At 47.7% G+C, this 15,084-nt stretch overlaps 1 protein-coding gene across 4 annotated transcripts in view; it reads right to left on the bottom strand.

The window, feature by feature from the left end:
* LOC139049696 (proteoglycan 4-like) overlaps window positions 1-15,084 on the bottom strand; it is a 64,865-nt gene that overhangs the window by 34,908 nt on the left and 14,873 nt on the right. For 2 of the 4 annotated variants that reach the window (XM_070525431.1, XM_070525428.1), the window contains exons 3-4: window positions 9,855-9,943; window positions 2,825-4,925 (exon numbers count right to left, since the gene is read on the bottom strand). In XM_070525431.1, the coding sequence (XP_070381532.1) occupies window positions 2,825-4,925; window positions 9,855-9,943 (2,190 nt within the window). Of the gene's footprint in view, window positions 1-2,824; window positions 4,926-9,854; window positions 9,944-13,619; window positions 13,718-15,084 lie in introns of all 4 variants that reach the window. The other 2 variants (XM_070525429.1, XM_070525430.1) reach the window with 2 other exon arrangements.

A 15,084-nucleotide genomic window follows, 5' to 3' on the forward strand; every position in this document is an offset into this window, starting at 1 on the left:
AACCTACTATCCTTACTTCGTATAGCTCTCCGATAATTTTCTATCGCAATCACTGATTCGCCTTTCGGGCGAAACTGGGACTTTGTTCAGTACATATAAGTAATTTTCATACCCTTAAGGGTGCTAAGTTAATGCCTTAAAGCTCCCCCTTAATAACATAAATTTAGCTTGCACTAATTGGTACCAACCTATTCCATTTTACTCCACCATTATCCAATTTAATCCACCTTGATCTAATTTGTACCAACATTAATCCACCCTAATTCAACCGAAACCATCCTAATCCAGCTTAATCCAGTTTTGAGAGTGGGTCACGGCATCCATCAGTGGCTGTGCACCGTAGGATCTCGCAATGCAACCAACCCGCCGCCGTGGTTTAGCGGCTGTGGTGTCGCGCTGCATCGCGGAATCGAGTCGTGACCTCGGCAGCCGCATTTCATCATCATCATCATCAGCAGCAGCAGCAGCAGCAGCAGCAGCAGCAGCCTGGTTATGCACACTGAGGGCAAAGGCCTCTCCCATACTTCTCCAACTACCCCGGTCATGTGCTAATTGTGGTCATGTTGTCCCTGCAAACATCTTAACGCACTTCAATGGGGGCGAAATGCAAGAGCTCCCGTGTCCTGTGCATTGGAGGCACGTTAAAGATCCCCTGGTGGTCAAAATTACTCCGGTAGTCCCCCACTACAGCGTGTCTCATAATCAAAATTGTGGTATTTGCACGTGAAACGCCAGAATTCGATTATGACACATAACAAAGGTGTACGTCCTACAAAAAAAGATAATTAGGCTTCTTTTTGATGTCCCCTACAATTCTCATACACAAGCTCTGTTCATTAAAGCAGATATAATGCCCGTCTGGAAATTGTTTAGCTATAGACTAATTGTTGCCTTTAAGTGCGAATCAAAAGAAAACCGAAATTTCTTTCAGAACCTAGCCAAGGTAGAAATAAAGCCTACATCCTATAATATACGTCAGTCTCAATACTGGAAGGTGGTCACTCCCCGTGCTAACTATTCTATGGGTACACTATCGTATATTTTGCCTAAACTTCTTAATGATCTGAATAAATGTGGAATTGATTTAGGTCGCACTACAGTTCGCGAACTGCGCCACGTGATATCTCATGTTTTTGAACAAATGTAATATTTGATTTCCTTGTGATATATTAAATCGAATCAATTTTGCCTTTGTCTTTTGTTAGATTCCTGTATGTTTCATGTATGCCCCTGTACTGCCTTGTAGAGGGGACCGTGGGCTCTAGTCAAGCTGTTCAGCAGCTTTTACCCACGGCCCCTCTATCGTTTTGATGGAAATAAAGCTTATTATTATTATTATAATGCCTTTATTTTCCACCTCAAGGATGTGGGAGGGGGAGAGAAAAAGCTACATATCCAGCTTGACGAGCTCTCGCCTCCCCGATACAATACATGATGTTTAGAAAAAAAAGGCAAACAGTGCAAGCATATGAGTACAGACAAAAAGGAATATCACAAATGACAATTTTTACAAAAATGTACAATTCCAAAAAACAAAGTGATGTGCATAATATCATGTCGTACATTTCAAACACAAAGTGCCGCCCTTTCACTTATAAGTGAAACAAAATGACGCAAACCTTTTGACCGGGTGCGTTGGAGATTGATATTGTAATGTTGGCACAGGTTTAAGAGATGTGGAAGAGTGTTTCTGAGCATATGTTGTCCGTAACCTGTTCTGAATGAATGTATGTGCCAAATATCGGTGTTTCTGGTTGCGTAGGCTAAATTTTTTTTCTGCAGTGATGCCAGTTGTGCAATGAAAGAGACGTTATTTTTTACCTCGGTAATGTATTTAGTGATTAGGCGGTATGCGTACAGATCATGAATCGGCATTATGTTGTCTTTCATAAAGAGCGGTTTAGATGGGTGGTCATATGCTACATTGTATATTATTCTGAGCATTCTTTTCTGCTGAACGTGTAATTTTCGCAGATTCGCGAAGGATGTTCCCCCCAGACCAAATGACAATAATTTAGATGCGAACAGAACAATGAATTGTGAAGGAGCGATTTCACTTTTATAGGGAGGGTGTTGTTATGAGTGTAAATCGATCCGATGACACGTGACAGTTTAGATGCTACGTAATTTGTGTGGTCATCCCACGTCATTTTCTCATTGGAAAGTACACCTAGTACTTTAAAGGAATATACTATCTCTATTTTTAAATTATTAAGAGTGATATCATCGTTAATATGAACATCCTTGTTTTTCGGACGGTAAATAATGGCCTTTGTTTTGGAAGTGTTAATTTTAAGAGCGTTATGTTTTGTCCATTTCTCAAGCTGCCTAAGTGCTGTATTTGCTTTCATGATCACGTTCGAGGCAGACGAGGCTGAAAAGAATAAGCTGGTGTCATCAGCATATATGACCATTTTTATTTCTCTGTCTATCTGTGTTATGTCTAAACATCTTCCCAGTGCGACCCGCCGCAGGTCCAGTGCCGTGAACGTGACGTCATCACTTGGTCACGTGGGTTTTGGTACCGTCAGATGGTAACAACGGACGCCGGATATTCCACTTCATGGGGCATATAATCGTTTCGCATTGAAAATAATGGTACACGACACGAAGCTCAACATACACCAGCGAGCTACACCTACGCCTGTTGAAAACTGCGTTCAAATTCTTACCACCTAGTGCACATCAGGATTTCTGACACGAGATCTCTAATAGATCTAATTTTCGTGATGGAAATTTCCAATTTACATGTAAGACAACACTGATTGTCCAGTGGGAAAAGAAAATGGTTAAAATATATTTCGAAATGTTCAGCTTTACTTACGTTCCGTCGTGGTCACTGCTTCAGGCGGCGTCGTCGGTGGTGGTGTGGTCATCGGTGGTGGCGGAGGCTTTGTCGTCTTGGGTGGCGATGGCTTTGGCGGCGGAGGCTTCGTCGCCTTGGGAGTCGGCGTTGGCGGCGGAGGCTTTGTCGTCTTGGGTGGCGATGGCTTTGGCGGCGGAGGCTTCGTCGCCTTGGGAGTCGGCGTTGGCCGCGGAGGCTTTGTCGTCTTGGGTGGCGATGGCTTTGGCGGCGGAGGCTTCGTCGCCTTGGGAGTCGGCGTTGGCGGCGGAGGCTTTGTCGTCTTGGGTGGCGATGGCTTTGGCGGCGGAGGCTTCGTCGCCTTGGGAGTCGGCGTTGGCGGCGGAGGCTTTGTCGTCTTGGGTGGCGATGGCTTTGGCGGCGGAGGCTTCGTCGCCTTGGGAGTCGGCGTTGGCGGCGGAGGCTTTGTCGTCTTGGGTGGCGATGGCTTTGGCGGCGGAGGCTTCGTCGCCTTGGGAGTCGGCGTTGGCCGCGGAGGCTTTGTCGTCTTGGGTGGCGATGGCTTTGGCGGCGGAGGCTTCGTCGCCTTGGGAGTCGGCGTTGGCGGCGGAGGCTTTGTCGTCTTGGGTGGCGATGGCTTTGGCGGCGGAGGCTTCGTCGCCTTGGGAGTCGGCGTTGGCCGCGGAGGCTTTGTCGTCTTGGGTGGCGATGGCTTTGGCGGCGCAGGCTTCGTCGCCTTGGGAGTCGGCGTTGGCGGCGGAGGCTTTGTCGTCTTGGGTGGCGATGGCTTTGGCGGCGCAGGCTTCGTCGCCTTGGGAGTCGGCGGTGGCGGCGGAGGCTTTGTCGTCTTGGGTGGCGATGGCTTTGGCGGCGCAGGCTTCGTCGCCTTGGGAGTCGGCGTTGGCGGCGGAGGCTTTGTCGTCTTGGGTGGCGATGGCTTTGGCGGCGGAGGCTTCGTCGCCTTGGGAGTCGGCGTTGGCCGCGGAGGCTTTGTCGTCTTGGGTGGCGATGGCTTTGGCGGCGCAGGCTTCGTCGCCTTGGGAGTCGGCGTTGGCGGCGGAGGCTTTGTCGTCTTGGGTGGCGATGGCTTTGGCGGCTCAGGCTTCGTCGCCTTGGGAGTCGGCGTTGGCGGCGGAGGCTTTGTCGTCTTGGGTGGCGATGGCTTTGGCGGCGGAGGCTGCGTCGCCCTGCCAGGTGGCGTTGGCGGCAGAGGTTTCGTCCCCCTGCCAGGTGGCGTTGGCGGCAGCTTCGTCCCCTTGCCAGGTGGCGTTGGCGGCAGCTTCGTCCCCCTGCCAGGTGGTGTTGGCGGCGGAGGCTTCGTCCCCCTGCCAGGTGGCGTTGGCGGCAGCTCCGTCCCCCTGCCAGGTGGCGTTCGCGGCGGAGACTTTGTACCCCTGCCAGGTGGCGTTCGCGGCGGAGGCTTCGTCCCCCTGCCAGGTGGCGTTGGCGGCGGAGGCGTCGTCCCCCTGCCAGTTGGCATTGGTGGCGGAGACTTTGTACCCCTGCCAGGTGGCGTTGGCGGCGGCGACTTTGTAACCCTGCCAGGTGGCGTTCGCGGCGGAGGCTTCGTCCCCCTGCCAGGTGGTGTTCGCGGCGGAGGCTTCGTCCCCCTGCCAGGTGGCATTGGTGGCGGAGACTTTGTACCCCTGCCAGGTGGCGTTCGCGGCGGAGACTTTGTACCCCTGCCAGGTGGCGTTCGCGGCGGAGGCTTCGTCCCCCTGCCAGGTGGCGTTCGCCGCGGAGGCTTCGTCCCCCTGCCAGGTGGCGTTGGTGCCGGAGGCTTGATAGGCCTGCCAGGTGGCGTTGGCGGCGGAGGCCTCGTCGCCTCGGCTGCTGGTATTTGCGGCGGAAGCTTCGTTGCCTTGGGAGGCTGCGCTGGTGGCGTCAGCTGCGGAGGTGTTTCAGCTTTTGTTGTCGTAGTCGCCAGTTCTGGAGCAGCGCTCCTCCCACTTGGGATATGGGTCATTTGGGGGGTAATATCTCCAACTAATCTCGTTGTCTTAAAAAAATCGTGCTCTCTCGACAAACCGATCTCGCTTATGGCTGACTGTGGAGTCTTACGAGCTGTCGGTGCCGTAGGGCGCAGACGCGGTTTTGTTGGCGCCTTCCGGCTAGGAGTGGTCTGCATTTCAAAAAGAAAACATTCGTTGGGGTTTCCGTTATTATGAAACAACATAGGCGAATGATAAAAAGAAAAGAATGTTTGTTTAGCCCTCTTCACTTAGAATGTCACTAACAAAAGGTGAATTTCACATTACCTGAATTTTATCGACAAAATACCGGTAAATAATTATTTTACAACCAATACAATCGTTTTCTCATATAATGCCAAGAACTCAAGGTGTTATCAGCAGCGTGGGAATCTTCAGACTACACAATTCGGAGCATTCAATTCTAAATATGGTCACAGATTACTTGAAGACCTCTGTTGCGCCAGCCGAGGCAGATGATAGTCATGAGGCAGCAGATTACAAAAATGCAGCACAGATGTCTAACTTCTGCATGACGCGTTGTACGTACATTTGCGAAATATCAGACAGGGCTATATTTTCCGGCGCCACAAAGTCGACAAGTGACGTCGTCAGCAGTGCTGGCGCTCACATTTTATTTATTTATTTAAAATACCTCACAGGCCCATTTAAGGGCATTGGGTAAAAGGGGGATACAAGGTAAGTACTTCAACAGGAATAAACAATATAAATATCAATACAGGCAGTCACAAGATAAGTAAAGCAAAGTTCAAGAAATATTTGTCTAGGCTAAGCTTTAGACGGCGTAAACACAGTAATATACTCATACCCACAAAAAATACAAAAATATTAGTTTGAAAAACAGGGAAGGAAAGCAGGTCAATAACATCCTTATACAATTTTTCTCCAGGAACTTTTGCAATTCTTCGCGAAATGCGTTACGATTTGTTAAGCAGGCAATGTTATCAGGAAGACTATTCCATACGTTTATCGCACGTGGCTGTGCTGATGCGTTAACTGACAGGGTGAATGTGTTGTTTTTCACCGTCTCCTGCGAAACATTGGTTCCTAGAGGAGTTATTGGATCAGGGAGGGTTAAATACGCTTCAGTTACAGTGAACTTGCAGTACCCGTTTTTTTGTTGCAGCGATCCTGTTATCGATCGGTTTCTCTATATAGACAACGCAAAGAGTGCGTCACGTTGGACAACATTGTCACTGAGGACATAAAACAGTATTTAACAACAGGTAAAACAAAAGCCTATTGTGTCCCCGTTCTTGCTATCCACGGGCACGCCACACATAGATCACGTGCCGCGAGCACGTGACAACTGTTCGGACCTCGCACGCACTCGTGTGAGCACGGAATATGATCTCCAGGGGGGGGGGGGTCGAATTTGGAAGCGTCCGAATTAAATCAAATAGTCGGGAGAAATGTCCTCTGAGCATTGATTCAAATATCGAACGTTTCCCAATTTCGAAACACGTTAGGTAGTTGTTTACATAAATTACAAAAATATAAAAGTTACTTGATATATGCACGTTACGCCTTCCGCAACTGAGCGTCCAGTCAACTGAGGAGCTGGTATATGAGAACCAACCGCACTCGGTACCATTCGGCGCACCGATACGGTGGAAGTAATACAATGGCGTATTAACGCATTACAAGATTCACCTAAGGTGTTGCGCTTTTTGAAAGTTATAAGTGCGATGTTACACCAGGGTAAATTGTGTACAACGGTGTGCGTATGCTAGAGTGCTAAATGATAAACTGCTTTGCGGGAACCGAAAGGGCCGATTCGTATACAGGGGGTCCCACGTAATTTGAGCCAACATAAAAAATATGCGAATGCCGCGTAGCTGGACAGCACCAAGGTTTTGTTGTTTGCCGTGGCTTGGAGACAATTTTGTTTTTCATTCCGCCTAATCAGATAATTAGTCTTAATTAATGAACTCATCAAATGTAGTTAAGTGAAAAGTGTCAATGGGAGAATTGCAGGGCAACATGAAAAACTACCAATACAGCTTTTTGTTGCTCGATACATGCTACATAAAAGTGGTTTCCCGAGCGGGAAGGCTGCCTGCGGAAGGAAAAAAATCTATCTCCAAGCGACGGCAAACATTACCTTGGTTCTGTCCAGTTATGTTGAATTTACCTATTCTTAATATTTGGCTCAAATTACGTGGGACACCCTGCGTGTGCTACCTAAAAGCGATACATTTCTAATGAATGGCGGGAAATAAGCTAGCACATCTCATCTGGTCTGCGCGTTCGCTCAGGAACTGGTGTTTCCGCGCTTTCAACAGTGGCTCTGCTTGTGTGGAATCCTTCGAAGCAGTTATTACTTGCATAGGGCTCTCTCTCTTTGGAAGATGCAATATTTGCCAACATGTCTTATATTGAGGCAGGGACGATTGTTTGGCAAGTTGGTCAATTCTCTAATTGAGTGTCAACGAAACAGCAAGAACTTTTCAATGTCTATTCAAAATTTCGAATAATAGCACACCTCTTTATTTTCAAAGAAGCAACACAAGTGTCTTGTCACCACAAGCGACTACAAGACAAGGTGAAACGGCGCAAGAACCGACTATAGGCCTTTTGAAGGCACTGGAAAGGGTATTGAGGATTGTGTGGTAATAGTTTATTGCCCCTAATTAAATCGCCACTTCGAATTGAATCGTGGCAGAGGCGGTAATCTGGCAGGGTGGCAGCGAGCCTTCTCGAAGGTCCTAATTGTCTTCGTGTAAACTTCTGCCCATTCAAACAATATAAAAGATCGCATTTGTAGTGCTAGAAACTGGGGCGCTCTGGTTCTTCTAAAGATTGCAGTGTAAGCAATGACTACAGCTAGGGCCCTCTTACGGGTGAAGTAACTGTCAACTGACCCTGCATTCCGTGCATTTGAGCCCGTTCGGGTTTAGGATAATATGTAATATGTAAGTATGTTAGTCATAATCAGCATGTGACATGTACGCCGTTCTGCATGCGTTCAAAAGACGTATTCATCATGCCCCTCTCTCGATGGTCACGGGGTGCATTCCTTCGCCAGTCCGATCATGCCCTTTTTCTATCGTTTTAATCTGATATTCGAAGTCTATAATAACAGTATGGCTTGATTTGTAGATGCAAAGTCGTGATGCGTCGTTGCTACTAGCAATAGCGCATAATCCTAATGATTATGGATGGGTATTGACATTCCACTTTGAAATGTGACCGGGACATAGTCTTTAGCCTGCTTGATTTAATCAGGTTTCACTACATCTATCGCTATCTAGCCTTTTGCCGATTTGACCTCGATATTAACTTTCATGTTTAAAACATCTCTCACAAATGCAAGGGTACGTGCTGCTTTTTAGAGAACACCTCTCACGCCACCGCATTAGCGAGCTGCGCCATGAATGCATGCTGGGTTATGTGCCGCTCTTCAATCAAGCTGACGGCAACTTGGGTAAATGAGTATGGGCCACCAATGGTGCGGCTATCGAGGCAACAATTTTCAGCATGCACAGACACTGGCTCGCCATGCCTCTCGTCTCGGAGGCGACGCGCGGACTTCTCGACAGGGCCACCAGATGGCGCAGCGTGTCGAGAAGGAAGCGCGATGGAGGCGTGCGGTTGGCGTCTGACGCATTTGTCCGCGTTCGCACGCACCTGTGCGCCATGCACTTCGGAGGCCACATGCATGCTTTGCGGCGGTGGCGCTAGTTGGCACCGATGCGGAAGCGTGAAAGAAGGTATCGCGTGGTAGCACATGCCTCATACGTAACTCGTTTACACAGTGGTAAGACTTTGTGTCGTTTGATTCAATGCTAAACGCACTATCTTCCACTGTCATCGTGAGATTGGTTCCGCCGTCTATTTTTTTTTTGTGAGGGGTTACAAGATACACAGAATGCAAATTACTCTAAATTCGTGTGAAGCGAGCAAAGAAAATCATCTCTTCAAAACGTAACCAACAGTGTAAAATGCATGTTTCCGGTACGTGACATCGCTCGCAGTGGGGCACTGTCGCAGCTATACATTGCTTTATCTTAGCTGCAGATAAACCAGAAAAAAAATTGAGGAGAGTTTAACTGCTTTTCTACATGATCCCAGAATATGTATATATTTCATACTATTTTTGTTAGTGACTAAATTAGTGTTTTCTGCGAAACAGGCATCACAGTTCGTGGAACAAGTTATTTGGTACGCGGTTTGCATCTCTCTGTGTTAAGGTCTCTCGCAAGATGATGCCGTGTCTAAAGTGCAGCGCATTTATGAATGTATGTACGATCGACCGCAAAAGTTTGCTGTCCTCGCGAGACAGAGAGAGAGAGATAGCGCGATAGAAGAAGCGACAATACAGTTTTTAGTTCCACTTCCCTTTAAAACAAAGAAAGCTTCAAGTAAGGGTCAGATTTTCCGCGTGATAGTTGACAGTAAGTGCACGTGGGCTCTAATGAACTGCGGTGCTGGCAGACTCCAGCGATCTGCAAAGCAACACAGAAAAAGCATCTCCATCTGTACAGACGGCATTTAGCTGCAGTTGGATCTCGCAAACGCGGATATGCATCTGCACATACGCTGCAGTGGCCTGCAGTTTCATGTCATACGCACGTGCCAGCATCTTTGCATATTACATTTGCCTGCAGTTTCATTTCGCACACATGGAGACAATCTCCACACTGTGCAGTTGTGTACCGTTGCATCTCAAAAACCTGGATCTGCATCCTTACATGCGGCAGTTGCACCTCACACGTACGGATCCGTATCTGCACTCACTAAGCAATTGCGTACTGTTGCATCTCACACACACGGATATGAATCTGCACACATTTCAGTTGCCTGCACTTTCCTCTTAGACACATGGATCATACGCACGCGCACACATGCACACACACACTGATCTGTAAACAGCGCAGCTGCGTGTAGTTGCATCTTACACGGCATATAGCACACACGGATTTGATTCTGCGCACAATGAGCAGTGCATGCAGCCGGGCTAGCGTAGTTGGCGAGACGCAGTACAAAACTGCATGACTCGTACTCCAAGATATGGACGGCATGGCCACTAGCGCCCGCGATGTGGGATTTAAGCTCACCCGTGGGATGGAACCTCCAGTACCGGGGCCATGTTTCCCGTACTCCACCGTGCTCTCGGTTGTGTCCAAGTCGTCCTCTTCATCATCGTCTGCGTGCCATGACAGGATGTATACGAGTCAGTCACAGCATGTAAAAACATACAGCGCTAAACGACACTGGGTTATACCGTGCGTCACTTAGTCTCGCGTATTCGCAAGTGCTCAGTTACTCGATGGCATTGAAAAAAGGAAATAAGGAAAGTTTAGTCACCATGTTGAAAAAAAGAATGGGGCAGCAACTCCGCCCTAGGAATTAATTGTCCTATAGCGCGTAGCATTTTTCGAATCATTACTTATAAGAGAGAGAAAAGACACTGGAGAGAAAGGCAGGGAGGTTAACAAGAAGTAGTTCCGGTTGGCTCCCTTGCGCCGGGGGAAGGGTTAAGGGGGATAAAACGAGAAACAGAATGGAAGGGGGAGATAGAAAGAAAGATAGAAAAGCACGAACAAAGCGCGTACACTACAGAGCGGTAGGGGGCGGCGGTCTTAGTGTCCTGAAGCCCCGTAGACCGCAGGAACCTTAACAACGCGAGTAAGGCCTTCAACGCGGATGTTCTTTCGGAGCATTGGCCTAAATCTTTTAGTTCTGATAGTGGGCGATTGTTCAACTGGTCCAGTACTCTGCACATCACTTGTCTCTGAGCGCTATATCGCGGGCAGACACAGATAATATGTGCGAACGTCTTGTCGATGTTGCATGTGCCGCACGTGGGGCTGTTGGCCATTCCAATGAGGAAAGCATATGAGTTCGTAAAGGCAACGCCTAGCCACAGACGGTAGAGCATGGTCTGTTCGCGTCGTGGTAACTCAGGCGGAAGGTGTATCCATATGTCCGGAGACAATGAACGCAACATACACATGGGGAAAACATTTGAATCGCACAGGGGAAAAGTACAGTCGCGGGACATCAATCGCAGCTCAGCCGCAGCGTCTGTTCGCGAAAGCGGAAGGAAGACTCGTCGACCACTTTCATGTGCAGATCGGGCGGCTTCATCAGCGGCGTCATTCCCGCTGATGTTACAATGTCCTGGAAGCCACTGAAAGATTATGTTGTGACCCTTGACATGGCTTTGGTGATATATGTGCCGAATTTCTGAGGCCAGTTGTTCATTGGGTCCGTAACGCGTTGGGCTTCGTATCCACTGAAGGGCTGCCTTGGAGTCACTAAAGGCTGTCGAATGTTGCGATGGCTTCTGCTTAAAGAAATCAAGTGCAGCACGAAGCGCCGCGAGTTCTGCAGCCGTGGACGTTGTCACACATGAAGTTCTTAATTTGATTTGATTACTTGTGAAGCTTATGCTGTACCCTTGGGGTACCAACAGTGCCGTACTTTAAGAGATAATCAACAACAAAAAATTCCAAGCACAATGTAATCTGCCCAGTAAAGTCGCTTTTCCCATCAATATTGTGTTTGGTAAATGAAAAATACTGCTTTAGTGCTTTTATTTCTCGCATATTTAGCCCTCCGACGCGCTCGCCTGCCTTCAAAATTGTCCTCTTCAGAAGCTTCTCTCTACTGCTGCAGACGCCAACCACTCGCTTGCTTTTCAACTGCGGCTACGTAGGGGCTGTGTTTTGTATACGTTTCCCCAATGCGTTCCGAAGTGTCCGTTCCTCGTCACTGAGCAGTTTGTTAGGGCGCACCAGTCAGACTATGGCAATCATGGCTAGTACATGGTTTTGTCTGATCTTCGTACTTCTCGCTTGAGACGTTCTTATGGCTTTGTTCATTACGCTTTGTCTGCCTTCATGGTCCTACATTTCAAAGCATCCTATAATTGGATAAATGCAGAAGACACTGTGAACACACACAATCGCTACTAATTGCAGCGATTCAAGCTTCCGAGGTGGCCGAATTGAAACGCCTTCGCTTGCACACGGGAAATTCATCAGGGCGTTCTACGGCGTTTGTCGATGCATGCGTCCGTGGCGCAATGGGCAATAAACAATGTAAGGCATAGCATGGTTAGCCTTGGTTAATCTTGATTGAAAGTCCAGGTTAGTCTGGTTGTCTAGCTATGTTACGGCGTTTAGCCAGTCGTTCGGCGCGCTGTTCGTTTCCTGGGCGATTCGTTTCCTCTTCATCTCGTTCCGATGTCGATTCCAGGCCTCCTCCTGCTTATCAGAATTGTTGCCGTCCATACTGCCGCCTCACCTGTGGTTGCGGCGCACGCGAGCTCTCCTTTTCAATCCTCCGACATGTTATCAGGCATGCGACGCAGCTGGCGAAGCGAGCGGAGGCGAGCGCAACGACGAGGAACGCGGTGAGACGTCATACCAAACGGCGGCGATAGAAAGGCGCGGCGCTGCGCAGCGGCCGAACACTTGTGGCTGGGTGCTACTAGTGGCGCATGCGCAGTAGTGACTAGGAAGCGAGAGAGAGAGAGAAATATCGGCGGCGAGGCGCGTGTTGTGACATCATGTGCCTCCTCGGAGCACCGCCACGGTGAAATCACAAGTTTGCGGCCACTAAAGCTTGCGCTTTAAAAAGAAGCGTCCGTGGCGCAACGGCTTCAATGTCGGGCTTCTGTACTAGATGTCCTGTGTTCCAAGCCTGTCGTTCCATTATTATAATGATGTTTATATGTTGTTAACACATTACATTGCTCAAAATGACGAGGTTACGAAGCCGCTTGTAGCCAGAAGGACGAAGTTTGGGTAAAGCTATTTATTAACCATCATTTCCGTGGTGGTTGAACCACAACACTTGCAGCTCCCGTAGAAGGAACCTCTAGAAATTATTCTATGAAACTCTATCAATGGTTTGGGCTTCGTGTGGATTTGCGTTGGCACCTGGCACATTTCTGACATATTGTCGCGTGCGAAGTTTGTGCGGCCTACAAATAGGTGGCAGTAAGCGTACAAAAGTTTCTGGACTCGTAGGAATTCGTCTATTCAAGCCTAGATGGCGCTACTGGTGTTTTGGGACACGAAACAGAAAGACGAAGGAAACGGAGCAGAAAACGACCCCAGGCAATCTAGCCAAAGAATGCTGCGCGTTAAATCGAGAATTCTCATGGAGCTCGTTTCAAACCTTTTCGAAACAGTGTTGAGCACGGCAACGCCACTTGGCTAAAGAAGACACTGCCAAAGAGTGTTTTTTCTATATATATATATATATTTTTTACTATAGATCAGGTGATCGTCACAATATGGCAAGCCATGACATATTTCATGCCACTGAACTTGCTTCCTGCATTAGTACCGTAGCTTTCGTAGCCCTCTCTGGGAGTTATGATTTGGACACCAGCTGTATTACCTGGACGGAAATGTGGCGCCACCGTCTATGCGAGCTTACTCGATGTAAAAAAAAGTTGCGCGCGATGTGTGCGTTGCTTCGATCACCACATTTTGACAGTGTTTCACAATTCACTACAACAGCCTGGTGGACATCTCGACAAAGAAAGAAACACTGTGAAAGTTGGAGGTCATTATTTAAACAATTGGATGTCAGCGACATAAAAAGGTAGGGGCACTTTTTCAACAAGACTCTCAACAACATGTCCTTAGTTCTATGTCTCCCCCTTTTTTTTCTTATCTCGGTGCATGATAGCAGGGACGCTTGCAAACGCACTATTTCGTGTTTAGCTTTCCAGCAAGACATGGTCTTCAAGATACGGTGGGGTTCGAGCAGAAAGCTTCGCTTTAAAACGTCGTCACGGGCGCTGCAAATATCCGCACATTCGAGCAAGTTTGCAAGAATCGGGAGCAAGGATATATCATTACCGAACAAGTTGGTGACCAGGTATATGCTGCCCAGTAACGCAAGTATGGCCAACACAATGCAGCACGTGACGATGATGGCGATGATGAGCCTGTTGTCCCTGAACAAGTGCACAGACAGAGAAACGTAAACATTCACCGGCGATTTAAGCGGTAACTTATGCGTTAGCATTACGTCTCGCACCTCTTTGAGGTTCGAGGTTCCGCATCCTTAATACGATACACACCTTGCCTCGGCGAGGAGCGAAGTGCAGCTCGCTATATTTATATGAAGAACTGTCTGTGGCAGCTAGTGCAATTACAACCCTTGTGCTAAATTACTCGATGAGGCTGCCATTACTTCTACGATAAATTAAAGAGCAGTGCTGATTAAGATAATTACACTAATCAAAGTTTCAATTATTTACTTTAACGCACATATATTTTTAAATCTACCAATCGCAGCTAGTGAGGTCGCAAGTCATATCGACTTGGAAGGAATTCTGAGGATGACACCGGTTTCGGGATACGCGTTTTCAAACTCGCGGCAAAAATCCACTGTTGTTCTGCTTAGTATTTAAAGAGAACGTTGTTCTGCGCATTGAATCTCAGCAGTAACTGGAACGCCAATGCATTTTGTCTGACACTTTAAAAATTAATATGTCGAAACTCGTGTAGTCCTGAGAATTCGTTCCAAGTGGGTGTTACGAGTTGGGAAGTCACCGGCCAGAATTCGTACATCTATGTATGTGCCTACAAAATGACGAAAATACACGCTGATGAGTGAAATCACAATGGAGAGCTCAGAGTGATTTAGCGGGGCAGTAAAAGAGGAAGCGAGTGAAATGGCAAAAAATTATTCGCCATAGAAGCGAAAAGGTGCCGGGCGGAATTCACCGAGTGTTACATTGTGACTATGCGCTGACAAAAGAAAACAAGGAAGAATGGAAACGTCGATCAAGTACCACCACTCTGCTTGATTGATGACACTTTTCTTTTGCTCGCATTCTGCGATAATCTTTTCAATCGCTCATATTGAGCCGTAGTCGTATACTCGAAGAAATCGCCAATCAATCTCTCGATTCGAATAATTCGAAATAAAGGTATTCACTCGACAAACATTTTCAGTATTAGCACACTTGCGATTTAGTGTCGCCTTACATAAGCTTCTTGCGGAGTTGGAGCACTACGTCATATGAGTGCGCACAGATTATCTATATCTGTATAAAAAAATTGCATGCAACGAATTTAACGAACGTGACCGTCAGTTGTATAAACGACTTGATGCAGCTATTTTCAACAAATAGCTGACTCATAAAAAATGCAACCACCTTCTCCTGGCGTTACGTCTGAAGGCATTGCCATAACATTTCAGAAGTCTTACGTGGAAGTTCGCAGAATATGTCCGGCGTTGTATCTGTGTTCTGTTACACTCTTAGCCTCGTTCCACATAGATTCCTTATAAGATAGTTGCAAGATAGTTGCAAGT

This window comes from Dermacentor albipictus, chromosome 9 (assembly GCF_038994185.2).
Source record: "Dermacentor albipictus isolate Rhodes 1998 colony chromosome 9, USDA_Dalb.pri_finalv2, whole genome shotgun sequence".
NCBI lineage: Eukaryota > Metazoa > Arthropoda > Arachnida > Ixodida > Ixodidae > Dermacentor > Dermacentor albipictus.